The sequence below is a fragment of the Sardina pilchardus genome, chromosome 10 (genome assembly GCF_963854185.1).
Source record: "Sardina pilchardus chromosome 10, fSarPil1.1, whole genome shotgun sequence".
Lineage (NCBI taxonomy): Eukaryota > Metazoa > Chordata > Actinopteri > Clupeiformes > Clupeidae > Sardina > Sardina pilchardus.
Genome location: NC_085003.1, coordinates 2,067,656 through 2,084,222, shown reverse-complemented (window position 1 = coordinate 2,084,222; position 16,567 = coordinate 2,067,656). Strand labels below are relative to the sequence as shown.

The 16,567-nt window shown below is 39.8% G+C and overlaps 2 protein-coding genes across 2 annotated transcripts; one reads left to right on the top strand and one right to left on the bottom strand.

Moving 5' to 3' along the window:
- The first annotated feature begins 4,666 nt into the window (after positions 1-4,666).
- Positions 4,667-9,861, top strand: znf277 (zinc finger protein 277). The gene is made up of 12 exons (XM_062548151.1): positions 4,667-4,718; positions 5,029-5,227; positions 5,349-5,437; positions 6,453-6,535; positions 6,670-6,761; positions 6,981-7,091; positions 7,189-7,321; positions 7,678-7,745; positions 7,874-7,970; positions 8,056-8,098; positions 8,525-8,699; positions 9,183-9,861. Exons 1-12 carry the CDS (start codon positions 4,685-4,687, stop codon positions 9,367-9,369), a joined length of 1,311 nt encoding a protein of 436 aa, XP_062404135.1. The 5' UTR covers positions 4,667-4,684; the 3' UTR covers positions 9,370-9,861.
- A 213-nt stretch (positions 9,862-10,074) lies between these two features.
- LOC134094335 (kinesin-like protein klp-3) lies at positions 10,075-16,144 on the bottom strand. Its single transcript, XM_062547831.1, has 14 exons — positions 15,836-16,144; positions 15,584-15,694; positions 15,265-15,384; positions 15,068-15,130; positions 14,842-14,970; positions 14,384-14,497; positions 14,111-14,274; positions 13,366-14,023; positions 13,058-13,200; positions 12,523-12,583; positions 12,220-12,428; positions 11,853-12,039; positions 10,448-10,543; positions 10,075-10,338 (listed from the first exon to the last, which is right to left on the bottom strand). Exons 1-14 carry the CDS (start codon positions 16,142-16,144, stop codon positions 10,189-10,191), a joined length of 2,514 nt encoding a protein of 837 aa, XP_062403815.1. The 3' UTR covers positions 10,075-10,188.
- Positions 16,145-16,567: the final 423 nt, after the last annotated feature.

The window sequence follows — 16,567 nt, the reverse complement described above, 5'->3', positions numbered from 1 at the left end:
ACTATTCCAAGAGGAGAAAGAAGCAAAACCTGCCAACAGCTTTCAAAAGGCGCTGTACCTCCAGCAACTAGTCTCTGACTGGTCTGGATGTGCATTTGCAGACACAATACTGATGGATGCCATGTTGTGCTCAGATGCTGACTTGACAATTCAAATTCTCAACGTCAATCTAGGGCCTTATAGAAAATAAATGGGCGAGCAGTACACTGTTAATGGCCTAGTCATGCTCAGATCCGGTCGTGTTCATCTTCCATCGTATACAGCTTAGACAGGCTGCAAATAAAACTAGATAAGATAGCATTTAAGATTTGTCCAAATATGGCCTCAAAAATAAGACAATTCTGAAAAAGTGAAAATTATGGAAAAAAAAAAAACAAAGCTTAAAAAATGAATAAAAACATTTTACAGGTAACTATACTACAATACTACAATACACACTGTATAGACCAACTTTGAGCAACCATTTTCCTGAATTCCGGCTGATTTGATCTGGTGGTACCTGTGTATCACAGCAGATACTGAACAACCGTAAAAACAGGGCACTTTGTTTCTATCTTTTCAATCTGATGCATGGAACCCATAAATAAACACATTTGCTGCCAGACCTGAATGCCTTGATATCAGGCAGCTTTTTTAAGGTTCTTCTCACAAGATCAAATACAGAGCAACACATATTGATGATGGAGGATCTCTTGATACCAACGTGATTAAAAAGTGGAACAGTCAGGAGGAAGCACAAAGAGCTGTTAATTAAACAGGCATCCATTCCCAAACCAATATCCTCGACAATATTTAAATGACTCCTCGACTCCCAGGTGTGTCTTTTTTCCTGGTGGCCAAATTGTTTCTTTGAAGGATGACAAAAGGTTACAAAATCAAACCAAATGCATGGATATGGAATTTTAGAACATTTCCACAATGAGTCGGCTAATTTTGTATACCAATATATAGAAAATTCCAAGGGGTTCCCAAACTTTCAAATATTACTCGATATGCTCTACTAGAATGCAAAGACACGGACAGGATAGTGACACCTGCAGATGTCTCAACAGTGATGTCGGTCATTCCAGACGCACAACCTTTATGCCTATGACGGACTCATGCTCACTATGACCGTGACCGAATGCCAATCGAACAGGGTTCTTTAGCTCTATTTTATCCTACAGTATTTGCCGGTGTATCTGAGTTGGCCTATATGCCATCTTCAGCCCTATTTCTTAAGCCTGTGTGCCTCAGGCATAGTCACTGACTTTTTCAGTAGCATCAGACAACTCCGTTAAAGCTTGTTTGAGTAGCCATCCTCAAAAAACAAAATCCAACAGAAGCAGCGGGGTGAATTTAGCTACAAAGTCATTGCCTGGTACTATTTGTACCAAGTATGTGTGACATAGTTTTGCTAATAAGAAATTATATAAACTATAAATGATGTCTTACATTCACTCATTTGTCACAAAAGTCAGTAAATTGGACTGCTCTATCAGTGAAGCACAAGAGCACCATATGGGAAATGCTGCAAGGAAGAGAAGCAAAGAAAACAAGTGTTCTGTACTGAATGGTAAGCATCATCTTGCAATTGACAGCATTAAAAAATCACAACATATGCTCTAAAGGGAAAAAAAGAATTATGCATATTAACATCATGATTCTCTCTCTCTCTCTCTCTCTCTCTCTCTCACTCACACACACACACACAGTGACAAAAACGCTAATGCTAGCATCATTACATAAAGTCCTTAAAAATGAGACCATGAAACTGTTTTTACAGGGTGAGCATTTTAAAGACACATTGACCAACTACTCAAACTAATTACCATATGGCAACGCTATACAAAATATACAAACGCTGCCACAAACTTTATGAAATAATTGGAGGAGGAAAGTGTTCCATGTCCATCTGTTCATATATGGAAGCTACTGGCATTAAGCAGGGAGCAGGGCCTTGCACACAACACAGGGGTGTGAAGCCTGATTCATCGACCTTACATCGTGTTAGTACTCCAGTTTTATATAAGAGTTCTTTGATATATTTCCTTTCAGCTCAGCAGTACACCCTGTTAGCAACACAGGTAATCAGATATAAACAGAGAGACCACACTACAGTTTTACACAATACTGCCAGTATTTAGAAGTGCATACTGTGTTTGTGTGTGTGTGTGTGTGTGTGTGTGAGTGTACTGGATAAATCTAATCTTTTACCAGCAAAATACAATTCCACCAGTTCCCAGTTGACACTGGTTTAAGCTATTCTCTTCAAAGTTTGATGTGCCTTCATACAATGCACTCTGCGCCACTGTTGGGATCAGTGGTTAACATATTATATTCTCACCTTCTGACCAGAGATATTCATCATTAAGAACAAGCCAACCATTAAAGTCATGGATCACATTTGTTCCAATATGCAGATTGACTACCTGAACCCCATCGTCACGTCTGCATGGTTTGATGATATTTATAAGTGTAATCTAGCTTTTAAAGAGGCCATTAGTAGCCTATGCTAGTTTCAGAGGTGCTAAGGAAAGCAAGAAGCCAGAAACGCTCAGATACAGGCCATCCAGACACAGAGAGTTGAAATTGAATGATAAGTAGCATTGTCATTCCCAACAACTCTGCCATTACTCTTTCGACATCTGTACTTCCTCATGCCACCTATAAACAGCATTAGAGTTTCCATTGAGGAAATTGAATGCTTACTAGACAGAACACAAGCAGAAATAACAGATAACATTTCAAGTCAATGTTATCTAACTAGTTATAAGGATGTATAAGCTTCAAAACACACTAACTCTGATAATAGGCTAGGAAACACGCAGCACAATAATGTATGTATGAAAGCCTACAGTATACATCAAATGCAAAGTGTCCCATGCACCTCTCTCTGAACATACAAGCACACTCTGCTTATTAATAATGGGAAATCTTGCTGCAGTAAGTTGCAGTTTCCATCAGCCTCTGCTTGCAATCCAACCCCATATCTGATCTTCTGTCTAAAAATACACATAAAGGTATAGTGTGTGGTGGTGAAGAAATGAGATGTTTGGTTGACAAAAATGCCTTTGAACTTACAATGACCACTGTGACCAACTCAGGCATCATAAATAAATAGTTTACAAATATTGCAATTTACACACACAGTTTACAGATATTTCAGACAATTCTATACATTAGTACAGAGTACCTGGGAAGAAGACATAGAACAATCCCCTGTCTTTCAGATATCATTATTGCTGGTCGAGAACCAAAACAATGCCTATAAAACTGTCTATAGTTTAGATTGTTGAGATGGTTCATTAGTCTACAGTTATTTTGTTAGCATAGATGTAAACATATTCAAGGCCTGGAGAGCGTGGGCAATGACCTTACACAGCTGAAACAGCTGTAGGCATGAGGTGCATGAAGTACATATTTTTAAATTCATGGCAAATAGATTTCAGAATTACATCACCATTGTAGGTGTCAAGGCACATTATTTTTAGACTACAAAAACAGCAAAGTGCACCTTGAAACAAAATCGGCTCCAGAGCCACAGTGGAGATGGTTCAACCCTCCTTCTGACAAAAAATCTTCCTTCCTGACATCTTCTGCACTAGTGTTTACAATTGTCTTCTATGTTTGTAATTCACCTAGTCTAGAGGTATTTCATTGAATCAAAACAGATCTAAAGGTCAGGCAAACTAGTATTTTCAAGAAAGGACCACACAAACACCGCACAAAAACAATGGCAGAGCCTGACAGGTCTAAACAGACCGCAATATAAAGGCAATTTTCAATTAATCACAACCTAAAAAGGAGAAAAGGCCTATGCTTCATTTTTTGTTTTCAGCAATGCATGACAAAACGCTATTAACCTTTCAGTGCCTTTCGAATGTGCCTTGCAATTAGGCTACTGAACAAAGGGCCCCTTTATGGTCACATATGTTGACAATTTAAGAGTAGCCTATTTCTAAAGAAATGAAAATATTCTGCATCGAAGCAAAAAGATTACAGTGTTACAATAGGCTACCAGTGTCTCTTGCGACCGAAATGGTAGACCAAATAGAACACATTCCATTAGGCTATGTAGCCCACACCACTATCATCTGTAGCACAGGCTACCCTTCGAATTCGGAAGGCTATGTTGTATTGTTTATTTGATGATACGTCTTAAAATTGTCGATGACTGTTAAATAGGCTATTGCAGACTGAAATACTATCCAACCTGACCAGCTACAATAGCCTACTACCAATCAATTAGACTAACCTCCTCCACCTGGTGTGATTAATTCCACAGTCACCAACAGAGTAGACAACCAATTAAGATAGACTAATTGGGTAATCACATTCATTACGAAAAAATCTCTGTTTAGCTGAAATAAAAAATAAACCTACCAACGCCATATTTCTCTTGCTCGGTGGGCACCCACATTTTGAAGCGAAATGAATAGGTTGGAAAATATCATGCCATGTAGAGTTCCTCATATGCATGAGGTTAGTCCATTTTACAATCGCAGCATCGTCTACTGTATTGTCCAGAATGCAAATACCAAGAGAGGTAAACTACAGTGCAGTGTGTTCCTACCCTGCGTGCGAGAGGATTGTGGGAGATGAAGTACAGTCAGTGCAAAACACTGCAAGTCCCACAACCTGGTTAAAGCGCAGAGTTTATGATTGGACAATAACCAGTCACGTGTGTGTCACTGTTGTAGACATGGCTGCTTCTCTGGAGGGGGGGAGACAGGCAGGTAAGCTAACTTATTTAAATCAAGGCTCTACATGCTTTAACGAATATCAACTGTCTACATTACAATGAAGGCTAGTGTTTTGGTATATGTGGGTTTTGTTTGGATATTCGATCTAATTGATATAGCCTATCTGCTGTGGCCATATGGTTTCGAATGTAGGCTAGCCTACTTGAGAAACCACGAGCATAACACTACTACAACCTTACCGTGCATGAATGATTGTCTGACAGGAGAGGATACATTTTGTTACATGATGTAACAAATGTATCCTACATGTTAAAAAGTAATGGTTACATTTTACTCCCTTCAGCTCATCTGGATTGCATTCTGGAGCCTCTGTCCTTTCCTGAGCAGCTCGCCTCCACCTCATACGACGCCAGTAAAAGAGTCACCTGTTTACTTTGCGCAGAGTCTTCACCATTATCAGAGAAGAATGCACTTCTCAAACACCTTGTCCTCGAACATAAAGTTGTAATAGCTGATGTTAGACTCATTGCAGACTTCTCACGGTAGGGTTAAGCTTCATTTTAACCAGAAATAATTGGTGAACTACTATATCAATATGATCTCCATTGATACCAGAATGTGGTATGGCTCTTTGAAATGTGCTTTGTTTTTGTGTTTTAATAGCTATATGCTTTACTGGAGGAAACGATTTTCAGAGAGTCCCATTACAGAATTCTGTAGTGTGATCAAGACTAATTCCATGGGTCCAGTAGGTATGTAGGCCTAAGCCTGTTTTGATTCACATGCTTGTTGACTGACATAGCCATATGTAAGCTTCTGCTCAAACTCATAGGCTACTGCTACAAATTATGTAGTATGTTCATTCCCATGTCAATAAATGCATGCGTAAACTATTGTGGGAATTGGCTTACTAGCTTTTGGGTAAAAACCCCCCCAAACATTTTGTACATTGCAACATATTTGTTTAATGATCACCATTCTGATCATTTTCAGAATGTAATGTTGCCTACAATTCTGAAGTGAAATGGCTTGACATATTAAAAGAATACTTCCCTTTCTAACCAGAAAGCTGTCATTAGTCCAAGTTGTACTTAATATAAGAGCATATCTCAGATAAAGATGGTAATGTAATTTTGCATGGCATACGATTGTTAATAGTGAGCATTGCAGTGGTAGAAGGTGATCCTGAAAGTGTGATTTCCTTACTTGTATGGATGTATGAATGTAAATGTAATGCCGTTTTCCCCAGCACACACGTACACTTTTCTGTTAATATTGGACGCGTTTCCCAGATTCGTTAAGAAGCTCTTAAGTGCTAAGAACTTCTTAGGAGCGTTCTTAGAACGTTCTTAGAGCACTCCTAAGAAGTTCTTAGCACTTAAGAGCTTCTTAACGAATCTGGGAAACGCGGCCATTATTGATAAATCAAGCTGTACCTGTACAATGGTACTGTATAGATCGGACTTTCATTTTCACAATTATGATCAGTAGATATGTATACTTAACAAGCTGGACATACAGAAACAACTGTTATTAATCTCAACATTCTCTTAGACTTTTCACCTAGTATGTTTGACACATATGAGTCCAGTGTTGAACAGCATGAATAGGCCTACTACAAAGTGCCCTGTATTTCATACATCTAATTTGATATCCCAATGGTTCCTCACAGATCAGTCAAATATAACTTTGCATACATTTACTGTATAAGTAATCTAAAGAGTTGATGCAAAGCTGAATAACAATTTGGGTGTTTATTATTTTTAGGCCAACAGGAAGAATACTTCCTCCTTTGTGATGCTCTACCAGAGGATAGAATTCTCAGGGAGCAGCTGCAGCAAAGACGGCTGGTCCGTATGCTCTTTTTATATTATTGCAAGTTGTAATGTTGTAATGACATTATATTATCATCGAAGTTACACCCATTTATTAATGAAATGCTTTAAGATCATGTCATATATTGAAAGTGTTCTTTTTTCTTCAGGAGGAGGTGCTTGAACAGCAGCAGAAGGAAAGAGATGATTGTAACTTTCATCGTATCTGCATGTTCTGCAATGAAGAATTCACAGGGAATAGGTGGGCATAATGAAAATAATGTTTTTATTGTAATTGATTGGTTGAAATTACGACTGGAATGTCTTCAGATTTTTTGTTGGGAGGCTGTAGACAGCAGAAGTAGCCACTCACCGCTTAAGGTTCATCTTCTTTGATTTACCACATAGACTCAGTATGTGTGAGTAATTAACATTGACCTGTAAAAAGTTGTATACTTGACACATATCATCCCGATTGCAGGTCCACTCTGCTCAACCACATGGCCAGAGAACACTCTTTCAGTGTGGGCTTGCCTGACAACATTGTTTACTGCACGGAGCTCCTTGACACGTTGGAAAGGAAACTTGACAAGTGAGTGTCTTGTCTGCTCAATTCAGCTCTACCAATCTTTTGACTGAACTTAATGGGAGGTAAGAGGCTTATCTAAACTCACACATGTTTTTTTCAGTTTGCAGTGTCTGTACTGTGAGAAAACCTTTCGAGACAAGACCACCTTGAAAGACCATATGAGGAAGAAACAACACCGTAGGATTAATGCAAGCAATAACGACTATGACCGATTCTACATCATCAATTATCTGGTATGTATTTACAATCATATATTTCAAAATGAAGCTATTCATATTGAAGGGGGCTTTCAGTCAGATTCCTAATTAGGTATTAGTCCATCAGAGCAGAAACAGCTGTTTTGTATATATTTGTATTTGTATAGATTAAATATTATACATGTATTAGTCATATTTTCAAAAGCCTCATTATTGTATGTGTATCTTTAGAGGTACAGAATAGACTCGCAAGGCAAATGTCTCTTCTGTATAATGTTGCATACATAGTCTTACAGATGTATAATATGCATACATGATAATAGTAAGAGTTTCAAGTAAATCTGGTACATGTATACACCCTCTTCCTATTTTTTTTTATTTGTTCTGTCCAGGAACTTGGAAAAACATGGGAGGAAGTACAGTCTGAGGATGACCGGGAAATCTTAGCAGAAAATGATGAGTAAGCAGGTTGACTTTAGTGAGAGCTAGACTTGAGTAGACTTAAGTTTTCTCTTGTGTATTCCTAGCTTCTGGCACACTTACAGCAGCGGGGTTGTTTGAGGTTGTTGTTTCCCTTTTTTTTTGCAGTGACTGGTCAGACTGGCAGGCTCATCCAGTTTGTGCTGTGTGTCTATTCTGTGAGCAGCAGTCCGAAACCATGGAGAAAACCTACACACACATGCAGGTGAACTACAACCCCAGGCTTCAGATGTAGTGATAATTAAACATTATCCGTTTACTCTTGTTCATATTTTTTTATTTCTTTCCAGGAAACACATGGATTCAATCTGCATCAACTTAAAACACAACTCAGTAAGTTTAATTTCTTAGAACTGTCCAGCAGACTTCATACCCTTAATAGGTGAATTGACCAAGGCACTCTTCCAAAAAAGTTTAAAAGCTTTAATTCATGGGCTTTTGCCCTGATGAAGACCTAGCTAAGGTCGAACCATGTTGCCATTTTTAATGATCATTCAAGCGCCACGGCTGGGGCCGAATTAAAGCTTTTTAAACTTTTTTGGAAGAGTGCCTTGGTCAATTCACCTATTATCAGTATTTTTTCTACCAAAGAGCACCTTCACGAAGTTACTGAAGGAACAACGCCGCAGCCCTCCAAACTTGTTCTATAGACTCCATACACTTTTTAGGACCTGGAGACTCTCATTTGGGCCTCAAAACTACATTTATTAAACCATTATGTTGTGGTCTGAAAATGTACTGTTTTTGTGTCCTCCACAGATTTGACATTTTACCAGCAGGTAAAGCTGGTCAATTTCATCCGTCGTGAAATCCATCAGTGCCGATGCTACGCCTGTGAGGAGAAATGTAGCTCCAAAGCGGATGTTCTTCTTCACTTAGCAGATGCTGGTCATATCATGGCCCTCCCAGAGAGGTCCACTTGGGATCAACCTCAGTGAGTGAACTAGCACATAGGACTTACATTTCATGAATGTATAAAATCTACTCCAAAACCTGAATATGATTTTAAGAATCACACTTTAATTCTGTCATTTCTATACGGTGGGTGCATTGGCTTATGTAGGTGTCTCAACGATATAGCAGCTCCATGCATCTTCCTTTTTTTTAGATGATAAAAATATTTTTTTACGCAACAGTAATGAATGTCTTGAAAGAGACCTTTGTGCCTTCCTTATCCAAAACGAACATATAGATGAAGAAACACTGCTTGTTATTGTGAAGAACCAATTACATTGCATATGATATGAAACTGGTGATGGGCTTGGTGAAAATGGCACAGTGGTATCAATGTGGAGGTAGTATCAATATAGGTTAAATGGATATACTTCATTATATATCCATTTAACCTGAGAATGTTGAAGGTCAAAGGTTAATTCTGATGAAATGAGTAATGTGGACAAGTGTTTTTGATTCCCAGGTATTACTTCCCCACCTATGAGAACGATGCTCTTCTCTGTGCCTTAACCGACAGTGACGATGAATCGGAGGAAGCAGATCATAGAGGGGGCATCCCGGTTATAGCTGAAGATATTTCGAACTTGGAGACCTTGAAACAAAGCAGTGTCCTGAAACACTTGCTGAAAGATCGGAATGGTCCGTGTTAGGCCTGATCTCAAAAGAGGGCTCTACCTCTTAGAATCTGCTTCATATGTTGGACTGGCAATATTGTATATAATTCTTTTGGTTAAAGCTGTTTGCAAAAAAAACTGAGAATGTTGTAAATATCAAACACCTAAGTGTCTGAATAGGTTCTGAATAGGTTTGAGCACATTTCCCCATGTGAGCATACATATGACTTTTCCAAATGTTTTCCATGTGATGTTGCTACAGCAATGTCCAGACAACAAAATGTTTGTGAAGTCACATTGTAGGAATGTGTTTACAAGCACTTTATTACACTGTCTTTATTTAGAGCACAAAAGTGCGAGTGCAGTAATCGCACAGGAAGGCAACTCAGCCTGTTCAGTCAGATGGATCTTACTCAGCAACTTTGCCATATGGAGGCAGCGCCACAAATTGCATGGCAGTTTTGAGTTTTCTATTTTTGATCACACCCAATAAATATTTTAGTCGTTAGAAGATACCCTTAATTCATATTATTGTGAAAATGTAATTAAAGTTTGTTTATAACAAAACATCTATACATTTCATTATAAATGCTCATGAGTTGAAGTATTTATTGGGATTTGCTCCAGCAATATGTTTCGGCCTATGCTTCTAGGCACAAAAAGAATACACATTAATCCAAAACAGCATGATTGTTCTGATGGTGTTAGACTGCATCAAAACTGTGTCATTATTTCCAAGAACACTAACTTGTTCAGTAAGATTTATGGACATATGTTTTTAAAAGGACAGATGAGAACAGTAAGTGTGTATCTACTTCTGTAAGAACACATACTGTCCATAGGTCTGTAATGGAGTCATTTGTCTTGCTTGGTGTTTGGTGTTGAAGTGACATTCTGCGTAGCTTTTCCCAGTGCCACCTGACGTATTGAAGAGCCAAACTGGAGCGTGCTAAGAGTTTCAACTATGTTTGGTGCATCTGGACTTACATTCACAAACACACAAGCCTGAGACAGACACACACACACACACACACACAAGACAAAATGCTGAGATATAAAATCAACAAACTATTGTCAGTAATGCATGCTTGTCAGGCTGTATCCAATTTCTTACCTTGGCATCTCCACAAAGGCATGGCTGAAGCAGATGTGTGAGTTTTGAATTTCGGAAAGGCACATGAATGGCATTGCATTTCAGTGCACTGAAAACCTAATGGGCAAAGAACACCATGTTGCATTATTACCTCACACAAAAACAACTGGATCTTAACACCACAACGCCATCTATCAGTCTCAAAGTGAAAATGTACTCAAGGAAATCTCATTGCAGTTGGTTACCATTTAGTGAAACATCACAGAAAACATATTCTCATGAGAAATTCTTTCATAGTTACACGAATATTACATACTGTACAGATATTTACACAATTAGACATGTGAAAAAAGTAAATAAATTTTTTGAGTGTATTTGGTGATGATGGAGCGTCCTCTGTGTGTGTACCTGTCCTAACACTGAGGGACTTGTTGATATGTGTGTGTGTGTGCCTGTCCTAACGCTGTGTTGATATGTGTGTGTGTGTGTGTACCTGTCCTAACGCTATGTTGATATGTGTGTACCTGTCCTAACGCTACTGTATGTTGATATGTGTGTACCTGTCCTAACACTGTAAGGGACTAGTTGATATGTGTGTGTGTGTGTGTGTACCTGTCCTAACGTTGTGTTGATGTGTGTGTACCTGTCCTAACGCTGTGTTGATATGTGTGTGTACCTGTCCTAACCCTGTTTTGATATGTGTGTGTACCTGTCCTAACGCTGAGGGACTTATTGATATGTGTGTGTGTACCTGTCCTAACGCTGAGGGACTTATTGATACAGTATGTGTGTGTATACCTGTCCTAACGCTGTGTTGATATGTGTGTACCTGTCCTCCTAACACTGTAAGGGACTTGTTGATATGTGTGTGTACCTGTCCTAACGCTGAGGGACTTATTGATATGTGTGTGTGTACCTGTCCTAACGCTGAGGGACTTATTGATATGTGTGTGTGTACCTGTCCTAACGCTGAGGGACTTATTGATATGTGTGTGTGTACCTGTCCTAACGCTGTGTTGATATGTGTGTACCTGTCCTCCTAACACTGTAAGGGACTTGTTGATATGTGTGTGTACCTGTCCTAACGCTGTGAGGGACTAGACATGTGTGTGTGTACCTGTCCTAACGCTGTGTTGATATGTGTGTGTACCTGTCCTAATGCTGTGTTGATACAGTATGTGTGTGTACCTGTCCTAACGCTGTGCTGATATGTGTGTGTGTACCTGTCCTAACGCTGTAAGGGACTTGTTGATATGTGTGTGTACCTGTCCTAACGCTGTGCTGATATGTGTGTGTGTACCTGTCCTAACGCTGTGAGGGACTTGTTGATATGTGTGTGTACCTGTCCTAACGCTGTAAGGGACTTGTTGATATGTGTGTGTACCTGTCCTAACGCTGTGAGGGACTTGTTGATATGTGTGTATACCTGTCCTAACGCTGTGAGGGACTTGTTAATAGCTGCTGCTTCCACCAGGCGCTGCCCTTTGGCCTCGGTCTTAGAGATGCGCTCGGAACCGGCCAAGTCACACAGGGTCAGTGTCCCATGAGAGGTGACCCCAGAGATGCTGTCTGCCCCGACCACGCTCAAGGTGAGGATGAGGTGAGAGCGAGAGCTGTGAAACAGAATTAAAGGGACCGTGAAAACAGGGACAGTACAGCAGGCAGGGAATGACAATATATACTTCTTTTGTTGAATCATGTCAGCAACGGCATTATAAAGTAAATAAATACATTTGAGTCTATTTATGTTTATGTAACAGATGCAAGTGTTAAGTGCAAGATCTCAAGAGTACCTCTCAATATTCATTTTGGTAGATGCTATCTTTCTGTTCTTTTCACCCATCTCCATAACATGCAAAATGTCATCCTCGGTCTTGACTTCAACTTGTGTCAAACCTGGAACAGTGACAGATTTTCCTTGGGTACGAATGTCCAGATGAGTACTTGGGTTCTTTGCCAGAAGGTCATTCAGGCTGTCATTGTAGATCTCTAACATGGAAACCTAAACATGGATTTGACTATTAATATGACATTGCTAAAACAATTCTTTCTGAATCTTATTTCCAAAAACCATTAGTACCTTAAAAGACACCCACCTTTAGAGTGTATGTTACATTTTCTCTGTTTTTGCATATAGACAGCAATTCTCTGACAGACCTGAAAGATTCATAATGTAAACAATCTTATGCAACATGACAAAAATATTGTCACACTGCCTTCATAGATATTGTCCAATACAGAACCACAAGCAACATCTATGTTATTTTGCCACTGTCCCCAAAGATAATTTTTTTTATTAAGATGTCACACGGATGATAGTCCTTGTGGGGAAGGCTGTTTTAGCCTCTGGGATTTTAACACACCACATAAATAACAGAGGAAACCTGAACTATAAGTAACCTGAGCTGTGACTTTGACACCTAAGTGTGCTAATCACATATTGATGCCCATCGTTCAAGTGTCCTGTTCAAATGACAAACAATTAGTCTCATCATTAGAGTTCAATATTAAACAGGGGGGACTATTCTCACATGCATCCCACATAACGTAGACAACATACACTTGGAATAACATACACAGGAGGTTCATGTTAACGCTACGTAAAGGCTGAAAAACACAAGTGTACATTACCTTATATTAACTCCTGGATTGTTTTTAGGTCCCATCATTGTGTATGTCTTCCCAGAGCCTGTCTGGCCATAGGCTAGGATGCATACATTATATCCATCAACACAAGAGGTTATGATGGGTAGGGTGCCCTCAAATACTTGTTCCTGTAAGTAAACACCTTCAGTCAAGTACTTCCACTCTCCCATCATAAAGAATGTAAGGATATTTAGTTCAAAAAAATATACACAATATGTTAAAATATTACCAATGTTAAAATATATTAATATAAAATATGTTAGTATATGTCCTTCTCTTTATTGTCAACTGACCTGAGTAGAGTTTGGTGAATAGACCCTATCAAAGTTAAATTTCTTTTTGCCTCCTTTCTGACTGACTGCAATCTCCTGTTCAGATGGCACCTCCAGACAGGAGTTTGCTGTAGTGTTACCTCGACATCGGCAGAATACCCGGATGTTCCCTTGAAGCTCTAGGAGTTTGTTGAACAAAGTTTTTCTCTCCAGGGCCTCTTTCATGTAGAGGGAGCGAAGCTCCTCTTGCTCCTTAACCCTGTGTTGTTCTGCTTCAGTCATCTTCTCCACCAGCTCCCTCAACTGCTTGAAGTGATTCTGCAAATCCACCAGCACGTGCCGCACAGTGGAGCTCAGATGCTTGTTGGAGACGTTCAACTCACGAGTCAAACGGCTGACTTGTCGGAGGTGCTCCAGATCTACAGAGGGTTTAGGGGGCACCTTGGCTGGCACTTTGGTGGACCTTCGGTTCAACAAGGCTCGGATTTTCTCACTGGCCTCTTGTTTGTCAGCCTCAAGCTCAGCTACTCGCTGGTTCAAGTGGTGGACCATGTCAGCAAGGTACTCGGCATCTCGATTTAAGTAGCTGTTCCTCTGGAAAAGTTTCTCTAGTTCACTCTCTTTCGTGTGAAGTTTTTGTTTGAGATCTTCAATCAGCCTGTCCTTTTCCAAATGGCTCCTTGAAGAAGCACACAGTCAAGTTACAACAACAGCATGGACAGTAATACTGACCATTTGTTTCTGCATACTGTAGGTTTCTGCATACCGGAAAGAATTCAGCTCTGAAACATGTTGTGCTTTGCTGGAGGACTGAAAAAGGCTGTCACCAAATATAGTGAGGTAGACAGACATGACCTCATCAGGATCATAGTTGCACAGTCTGAGTGCTGCTGTTATCTCTTTCTGGTCCACCAAACCAGGAAGAGTGTCCTATCAAGGGCAAAAACACAAGAAAATTGATAAATTAAGCAATCAACAATTCCAACAATTCCTCTGCAAGAGTAACACAATGCATTTTGTCATATTTTCAAGCTTTTACCATAATTCTTTTGACGCTCTGTTTGACAAAATCAATGTCCATCTCCCACTGTAGAGGTAATAAGAGCCACAGTCCTGACTGAATATCATAGTATCTGCAGATGTTCACCTTTTCCTGAGTTAGAAAAGAAAGTGTCACCGTCATCTTCCCAGTTCAAGCAAGTGAAATGATAACGACACAAAGCTGATTTACAGGATGCACTGCATTCTACAATATTCCATATTGGCTGACATGTTTTCTGAAGCCCCAGTGAGAGGAAAATTAAGAAATATGTTGTTAACAGATGGTACACGATCACAAATGGTATCAGTAGGCCACAAGAGTCATAAGTTAAGCTAATATAAATATATACATATAAATAACACATATTTTGTGAACATAACTAGCAGTAAATATTTTATTACAGATTACCAGTAACGTCCAAAATCTGTCAAAAACCTATGACAAAGTTCAGAAACCTCAAACATATATGTCATGACGGTCCCCTTTCCCTGAATGTAGACCACGCCAGCTCGGTCATTATCAGCCACCGATGTTGTATTGTTGACATTGTGGCTATTGATGGGGTCCTCAGATTGATCGAATACCTGTAAAAAAAACCACCACTTAGGACTACTTAAAAGTGCAACATATCACACACACACACATAAGATAAAATAAGGCAATAATATAACACATAATGACCTCATTTTCCCCACGTATAAATCTTCCTTGATCATACCACTCCGTTGGAAAAGGAACAAGTCCCTGAGATAATAGAGGCGAGATGAGAACATAAGACAACTTCAGGCTAGAATTAGAACTAACTCACTCAAATGAGTTCAATTCCAGCTGCATTAGGGACACACTGTAGTAAACATCTCAGCCTTCCTTCTTGTTACCTTTGACTCATCAACATACATCCTGTGGCCATGCTGGCTTAGGCAGCTGTAGAGTATGCCATTCCGGTGGAGAAAACTCTCAAAAGCCAGTGGAACTTCCTCACTGTCTACAGCTGATTCCTTGCACAATACAAGAAAGCAGCAATTGTTTAAAATAAGTAAATATATAAACATAATAATCATGTTTTCTTCTTCTGCACCACACAAGAGCTCAACTACTGATTCAACTGGGAGAATTGTATAAGGTTACAGATCATATTCACACCACAACTTGGCATGGAACATGGAAACAAATTCATTAGATAAAGTAAAGCATTACATAAGGCGTTTTGAAACTCTTCTCAATCTCCTCAGGATCTTCACTTTCCTCTCTTCCCGACATACTTGTAGTGCTGGAATCTACATCAACCATAACACTAGGTGGACCTTCCTGAAACAGTGACATGGGTGTTACTATCGTTATATTAAACACATTTATATATCTTGGAAGAGTATCTTAACTGTAAATAACCCATTTCTGAGAAGCCTTCGGAAAACCAAATCAGTGGAGAAGAGGAAGATGAAGCCCTACTTGGAACTCAGTACTGCAGATGTCCTCCCTGGATGCATCAGCAGGTAGTGGAGTGGTCTCAGATTTGGGCATTTGTGTGAGGGGCCCTTCTGTATCCTCTGTGCTCCTCTCTGCAGATTCAACATGCTTCTCTTCCAGCACAGGATGATTCTCAGGGGGAAGCGCACCGTCCTGTCTGTCTCTTGGCTGCTCAGCGCCTCCTCCCCCTGGACACGGCGTGGACTGGGCAGCATCCTCTCTCTTCGGTTCCCGCAGAACTTCCTCTGCTGCGTCTCTCCTTGGATCACTGGCAGAGGCCCCGCTACCCATCTTAGGTTAACAGTAGTCCGCGATGTAGGTCAGCAGAGTAAAGACACACAGGCAACACAGTCCTTGAAAGGTAGATAGTGTCTGCACATCCCTCTTCTACCCTCACAGTCCAGTCTGTGGTGCCTATTTAACTCTAACAGCTGAACACAAAAGGCGGTGGGGTGACAAGCATGTTACAGGTGACTTGGTAAACTGATCTGCACATGCCTAATGAACACAGGATAAGTAGGGGAGGTGCATAGTAACGCATATGTTGGCCTAACTAACCAAGGTTATTGGCTGAACATGACACAAGTATCACAAGACTGTCCTGATCGTTTCTCTGACCTTAAAAAGAAAGCCTAAATGTGAAATTATATAAATATTCAATCAAAAAACAGGCAAAAGGTACTGCTCGAAACCTTAAGTACCATAATAGTGCAA

What these genes read in the sequence shown, in the direction of transcription:
- znf277 (XM_062548151.1), top strand. Translation starts at nt 4,685, where the DNA reads ATGGCTGCTTCTCTGGAGGGGGGGAGACAGGCAG. An exon ending in GGAGGGGGGGAGACAGGCAG is followed by an intron (nt 4,719 to 5,028) that starts GTAAGCTAACTT and finishes TACTCCCTTCAG; the next exon opens with CTCATCTGGATTGCATTCTG. An exon ending in CTCATTGCAGACTTCTCACG is followed by an intron (nt 5,228 to 5,348) that starts GTAGGGTTAAGC and finishes GTGTTTTAATAG; the next exon opens with CTATATGCTTTACTGGAGGA.
- LOC134094335 (XM_062547831.1), bottom strand. Translation starts at nt 16,144, where the DNA reads ATGGGTAGCGGGGCCTCTGCCAGTGATCCAAGGAGAGACGCAGCAGAG. An exon ending in TCTGCAGTACTGAGTTCCAA is followed by an intron (nt 15,695 to 15,835) that starts GTAGGGCTTCAT and finishes TCACTGTTTCAG; the next exon opens with GAAGGTCCACCTAGTGTTAT. An exon ending in AGAGTTTCAAAACGCCTTAT is followed by an intron (nt 15,385 to 15,583) that starts GTAATGCTTTAC and finishes GTATTGTGCAAG; the next exon opens with GAATCAGCTGTAGACAGTGA.